Source organism: Taudactylus pleione, unplaced genomic scaffold, assembly GCF_031769625.1.
Source record: "Taudactylus pleione unplaced genomic scaffold, aTauple2 ptg000674l, whole genome shotgun sequence".
NCBI classification, from domain to species: Eukaryota; Metazoa; Chordata; class Amphibia; order Anura; family Myobatrachidae; genus Taudactylus; species Taudactylus pleione.
The window spans coordinates 988,343-995,803 of record NW_028285076.1 but is presented as its reverse complement, the minus strand read 5'-3'; the positions used below and the strand labels follow the sequence as shown (position 1 = coordinate 995,803).

The window sequence follows — 7,461 nt, the reverse complement described above, 5'->3', positions numbered from 1 at the left end:
ATGGGAAGTTTTCTAAATGCTCTCATGATTGTTTCCTTATCTCTGAAGTCTGTGGGTTCTTTCATTTATTTCTTCACCTAGGACTTCCCCCAGCGAGAGAGCCTCTATTAACTCTTTCTGCAGTACTTTTATTAATCCTTGACCTCTACCCTGTTCCAGTATTCCCACAAATCTAAGATTGTTTCATTATATTATAGCATTCCACATCAGAAAGTATTTGAGGTTATTATGTGGTTTGATCAAACACATAACACAGAAGAAAAAAGTATTTAATCATTGAGAGTATCGATTTTATTTAAAAAAAAATAACTATTTTACTTTGATGGGAATTTCTACATACAAAAGGTTTGCACTGCTATGGGCACCAAGTTCACCCCAAGCTATGTCAACCTATTTATGACGTATGGGGAAAATAACTTAATTTGGCAAAATGTAGCTTGAGGTAAGAACGTATATAGAAGAACAGCAAATGTAAAAGACAAATTGACTAAAAGTGCATTACCAGAAAAATTGGAACATACTATAAGATCAAAAGAATTCAAACAAAAGGTGTGAATTCCCTCACCTAAGTCCAGGGGTATATTTATTGAATTAAGTCTTGGAGCTCAACTTCTAACAGAACAGAAGGTATAATAAAATAACCCCTGCCCAAATGACAGAGAAACCCTGTAGTCCAGCTAGAGGAACAATACAATGAGTTAGAAGGGTTAAAATTACCCCAGGGAGGGGGAGTGAGGACAAATTGATCCAGAGTTCATCATATAGACTGCCTTGTCTCACACCACTTACAGATAAACGTGGTTTGTTCATTCCCTTATTTTTTATTTCTGAAATTGTAAGTAATTTGTGTGCAACCTTTTATTATTATAATCTTGTAACTTTTTGTAACTTAGCTTTGAAGGTATTCTTGAATTAAAACATTAATTCTTGTTCTGGAACTGTGTTTTTATGACCCAAGGCCTCAACTGGCCCATGTTACCTTTTTACTAAGTGTGCATAATTGCTTAGCAGGTAAGAGCAAAGGCTTACCCTGTATTTAATACTAAAGTTCCCCTTTGCTGGTGGCAGCCATCAGGTTTATTTAACCACGCGTGCTGAGTTAACTTGTAAAAGTCATGGGCGGCATATCTGGAAAGATCGGCCAGAGGTCCGTGACACTGAGTATCTTGGATGTTGCCAAAATTAACCAGCTGTACCAGTGCAGTAAGTATTAACGGATATATAAATACTATGAGAAAATACTGCAGATTATGTCTGTTACATGTACAGCAAAGTGCATCCCAATGACGGAACAACTACATTTATTTCACCACATCTACAACAACCTGTATTTTGTGTCTTTCTTCATAGATGTTTGTGTGGCTTTGCTTAATGAACAGAGTGAAACTTTGAACTCAGCCAACTACTCCTCCAACTATACAAGTAACACCAGCTGTGTTTGGTTGATCAGAACCCCATATGGACAGGTACAGTAATGACCGAGTGCAACAGGTTATATGCAGAAACAGGTTTTCAAGTTTATTGGTGCCAGCACAACACATATCTAAAATCAGTTCAGTCACAGTCAGCCATGCAATACACACATAGGAGCTGATGCATATGTAACAAAAAGCAACAACTTTTATTTTTATTTTTGCTTTAACTACATTATTAATGCTTTAACCATATTGTGATGTTGAAGGGGGTCAAGCGATTATACGTTATTCCAATATAATCTCAAATACAACAGGTGAAACAATAATATTACAATTATATTGTTGGCCTAACATTATTCCAGACTATCAGTATAATGTAGTACTTGGAGAAATCTAGCATATGAAGAAAACCATGTAACAGAGACATGGGACATTGTAGACAATGGTGTCATATACTCTGTTTGCTGCTACTTAATGCTAAGGTGCAATGCTCCATTTTACATATGTACAATAACCAAGTGGTTATGTCCTGTAGGTGATCACATCCTCTATGTTATAAAGACTAGTTTGGCATAAAGTATGTATATTAAGTCACATTTTTATTTCTGAAATGAAGGGGGAGAGGTTAGAAAACAGCATTATTTACTAGTAATTGTGCAACTAAAAAGCTGGAAATTTGAAAATGTCGAAAAAAAAGGTCACCTTAAAAATCATTGTCTCAATTTTCTTTTTTAATAAAAACAGATACCAAAAAAAATGCATCAGTCTGCAGTTATTAGGAGGATAATTCTTATTTATTGATTAAGGGGGACATTCATTTAGGGGTATATTAGGTGTGAGGATTAATGTATAATTATATTTAGAAAGCAACCATATGTATTAATTAATTTTAGGGGATAGTATTAATTATTACTACCTGGAGTAATAAAATGTATTTACAGCTGGGGCACCACTTGTTACTTTCATACTATGGGCAGCATTTGAAGTGCCATAAAATAAGTGTCCTACATTAGGAATACATTAATATTGCTATGACCTTACAAATATTTTGCCCCACTAATTATATTCATAAATGTTGCCTCCATAGATTAAGCATTAATGGCATTTGCCCCTTAGTACTGTAAATATTGATTGCCATCATAACAACTATTGTGACTCCATATCTGATGATTGGCCAGATAGTTCTGGCATAGTAACTACAACAGTTTACAGCAAAACGCCATATAAACTGTTAATTTTGAACTGTTATTTGTTTTACATTTCCTTACTAAATGTGTAAGTACATTTGTATTGTTGACTTCCTGATATAACTGTTTTATATTTAGGTAACTGCAGTTTAATCATTTTGATGTGCAGTCCTCAACTAATTGCTCATCTGACTACATGAAGATTTTTGATGGTCCCAGTTAGACCTATCCTATGTTACTGAGCACAACTTGTGGGACTGGACCTATTCCTTTAATAGTTGCTTCCACTAGGCTCATGCTAGTTGAGTTTGTCAGTGACACAGGAGTTGGCTTCAAAGCAACATATGGCTCTGGTATTGTATTCTATTTTAGAACCAGTTATAGTAAATATTATGGTTTTCCACTTCTCCATATATAGAATAATAATTATAGTAGGTGCCCAGGGTACAATTTCCATAGGGCCTGAAGGCTTGGTGGAGCTCACCTTGTGATTGGCTAATTCTTGTTTTATCTCCTTCGAGCTCCATGGCTGAATTGTTTGAAAATGTTTTGGGGGTGGTAGGGGTCTGTAGGTTGCCCGTGGCTCTGCCAACACATTTATCCTTGAAGTGGAGTGAGTTGTACCTCATATGTGCATCTATGACTCTATCCACACTGACATTTAAATTGGAGTGCTGAGAAAAACGGACAATAAATAGTGGAAATGTAGAAGAACTTACTGTTAAGGTATATATACAACATTTTAAAGATTTTTAACTTATTAAAATATGTTTCAATCTACTTTTAATTTAATTTGTTTAGGCCCAAAATTTCTTCTTTCAATTCCACTGCAGATGCGTGAACTGGCTAGCCAGGCCATGAGTGGGCATAGCCCTTAGACTGGCACTTACTACTTTGGAATTGTATCATCTAATTCTGCTGCCTCTGACATTTTAATAAACTGCAGCTATAACTGTGAATTATAAAAAGGTCACTGCTGTTAATGGGACATGTTCTTAAGAAAGGGTCCTATGCCCTGGTGATATATTGCTGTAAGGGGCGGGGATGAGCCTAAGTGGATTGGACTGTATTCAGTATATAGTTGTAGACAAAATAGAAAAACTGGTAATGTACAGCTCTCTCTAATCATTAGCTATAAATAAATTGTATACCAAAATGCATTAAACTTCTTTTGGTGGCTTTATGATTTATTATATTCATCATACTTTAGAGATGTGGTTCATACCCAGTCCTAAAGTACTATACCAGTAACGGGTCATGTTTTCTGGATGTCATTAATCATGCACAGGTGAGTTAATCTATTTTGCTAGGTGACTAATTATCCTACCTCATCACAGCTCCTGGGGATACCAGGTATGAAGTATTCTGTAACATTAATTTGATATAGTGGTTTCTATATGTAGCCGTAATTGTACTGAAAATTGTACCACACTTGCATATAGCTTAATTTTATTTGCATGACTTATTGAAACTACTGTACACGACCATCTACTATAAACATTTCACTATCTTGGTGGTAAATCCATTAGCAGGAGACCTAGTATCTGCTGAATGCCTCTATATTGTCTGAGCCTTATGTGGTTTGTCTCGCAGCCCCAGCAGGAATGCATTGCTATGTGATGCTGCAGAAGGCTGGATGGAGCAGTAGGGCCATTCAAAAGTAACCATCAACTCATTGTGACTTCTATGTTCTCTCCTTCATTTCCACCATTTTAAAAGTAGTGAAAAGAAAATACTTGTCAGATTATTACAGGACTGATGGGGCCCGGGAATACTGTAGAAGCCTTGGATGGTAGTGAAAGAAATTTTAGGACAAAGATTGTGCGGCCCTCAGAATTTTCCAGTATCATGTTTTAACAGCTTGGGCTGGTGTCATTACAGCATGAGGTCACACAGTGAGTGGTCCTCCATTCATAGTGCCAACCACACCTAAGGACTGTCAGCACAGGCTGTGATTCCCAATCTTGGTCCTCAAGGAACACCACTAATCCTGGTATTAGTAATATCCATACTTTAGCACATTTGGTTAAATAAAGATAACAGATTAATTAAGTCACCTGTGGTCAAGTATGGCTATCCTTCAAACCTGAACTGTTATTGTGCCTTAAGGTCTGTGGTTGGGAACCCCTGCCCAACAGTGATCAGTCCCCACACCAAAAAACCCAGTTTGTTTAGCAAATTACCAGGTAAAAGTGAATTGCCTGGGATTTTAATTTTCCTGTCTGAAAGGGGTATCAGACAGAAAATGGAAAAAAACCTGGCACACAAAATGCGGGGTAAAAGGTGGGTTTTTTTGCCATTTTCTGTCTGAAGTGGTATCACCTGCTAATTTGCTTAACAACCTGTTTTTTTTCCCCCTGTGTGAAAGGGTCAACCCAGCACTTAATACCAGGTCTATGACCCTACAAAAAACAGGGTAGGGGACCTGGGAATTTAGTCCCAGGATGACCCTTTCACACAAGAAAAAATCCTGGGTTGTTTAGCAAATTACAAAGTAAAAGTGAATTACCTGGGATTTTCATTTTCAATGTGAAAGGGGTATAAGTTATACCATCTTTGCACATGCATAGATATCCTTTAAAACCTGGACTGTAAGTGTGTACAACCAAATTTGTTTGCCCGGCACTACAGAAAGTTGGAGGGAAATCTATCAACGATATCTATCGTTGTTCAAGCAGTACCATGTGCATGCACCATTAAGCACGGTGAATGAGTCCTCTAATGTTTAACCATATGTGTTTTGTCTCTAAGGGACTCCTTCAGGGGTTATCCTTTGACTTTTGATAATACATATAATATAATTGTCTACAAATATAAATCAAACTTCTAGAATTCAGAATAAAATCAGACCAGTGGAATTCAATATAAACCAGACCAATCGTTCCCTTGATAAGTTCAGGGTCCATTAAAAATGTGTTGCACCTTAAAGAAAGTGTCTTATTAACACATAAAATTGTTTGAGTGCAAGCGGACAGTGACAACATAAACAACAGGCGACAGTTCACCAAAATCTCTCCTCTTGAGTGTAGAGGAAATCAGTGTAACCCCCCCCCCCCTTTAACCTCTAAAATGGACCCTAGGTTACCAGTTACTTTGGTGTATAGAATGTACTTACCTATAACCTCCCGGTAAGTGGTATACCTTTTTATAGCAGTGCCTCCACCCAAGTATTGGTATGTGGTAATGGGTCTACTTGGGAAAACACTCTTGCAATGTAGGAGTGATGGTAATTATACTTTCAGCTATATAACAGCTGCCCTTGTGTGTATATTAGTCACTACTTACACCATATTCCAGGTACAGATTATCTGATAAGTTATTTCTTCACTACCATTAGGCAGATTTCACAAACAAATTGCATAAGAAAACATTCACATCACACTTCTTGTATGTAATAACCCTAAACTCTTAGTATCAACCTAGAGAAGCAGAAACACAAGGCATATGTCTAATAACTAAGCAATAACCAATTATACAATAAAGGGCATTACCTAACAAATCAATAGGTGTAGTCCTCATATATATGCATATATATTTTTTATTGAAAATGGAGCTCCAGTCCATAGATGGGTTGGTACTAGTGGGTTAGATGTATAGATTGAAAGGCTTGTACAGGTTATACACCCAAAAAACTGTACATAGACTGTTAGTAATGGAGCCAGCCAGTACTAGCCTGCATCATTCATGTGCCGCTTGTAGTGTGTGTGCAGTGCACCCAATATTTATCTTACCCTACCAGTACAGTATCTCTTTGATTGGCTGCCTGTGGATCTCTTTAGCTGTCACTCCCCCAGCTCTTCACACTGGAGCTGTCATTGGTGGCCAGCAGGGAACCTTGCACTGTGTACTGGGATTGAGTTTTTTTGTACTTCAGCTGGCTTCCTAATCACTGTCCACCATGGAGCTGCTGCAGACACTGACTGGTTACCTGGCTCCTCTCTCTCCCAGCTGCTCCAGCTAGACTGTCCTTAGCTGTTCCCAAATTAAAAGGTAGGACCCAGACTCCCTCACAAGCTACACTCTCCCCTGTGCCTAACCACTGCTGTTTACAGCTCGGCCACAGGGAGGTGTGCTCTGGATGGGAGTAACCAGTCTGTAACCGGAGCCTCTTTCTGTGATAGAAATCAAATCCATCCCAGCTGTATCACTCTGCCTCCTTCTACAACTGTCACACACATAATATAAATGTATATATATATATAGTTCCAAACAGATGTTAGGTGGCACTCAAAGTCAATATATGAAAAAATAACAGAGCCGCTGCTCATCAATGTTTCATTTCAATAACAGAATGTTTGTCAGGACATAAAGAACAAACATCTACATCATAATATACCCTTCACCACTTACCCCAAGTGACACTGATCCTCCCACTGACTCCCATCAGCGCCGTCCCAGCGCCCCATCGCGGCTGACTGACGTCATCTGCAGGAGACTCGTTACCCACTGTGCAGACAAGCCTCCAGCCACCTGATAAAAGCGCCATCCCGGAGCCCCATCGCGGCAAACTGACATCAGCATGTACATACAGATTAATCAAATAAAGCAGTTCAACAGACACTGCTCATTCAGACCCTTAGGGCTCAAGGTTTCTAACTCGAAATGTCCTGTGGTGATTCTATTATCCCTCCAATAATTTCCTCTAGAAATTCCCTATTGCTGACATTTTGCAGTGATGATAGCGATGAGCATAAAGGATTTCAGGCCTTATACACCTTCAGTGAGTAATATTATCCTATTTATTCATTCCTGGATGGTACAAGTTTAACATAACATTACTTGTTTTTTTGTTTGTTTAATATGTATTATATTGATATACAGTATGAACAGGTCACTTAGAGATGTATATTACACACAAT

General features: G+C 38.0%; 1 protein-coding gene across 1 annotated transcript in view; it reads left to right on the top strand.

Moving 5' to 3' along the window:
• The first annotated feature begins 1,115 nt into the window (after positions 1-1,115).
• The window catches only part of LOC148478159 (embryonic protein UVS.2-like), a 45,161-nt gene continuing 38,815 nt past the window's right edge, over positions 1,116-7,461 (top strand). The window contains exons 1-2 of the mRNA XM_088455861.1: positions 1,116-1,203; positions 1,351-1,466. Coding sequence (XP_088311987.1) covers positions 1,116-1,203; positions 1,351-1,466 — 204 coding nt within the window. The remainder of the gene's footprint in view (positions 1,204-1,350; positions 1,467-7,461) is intronic.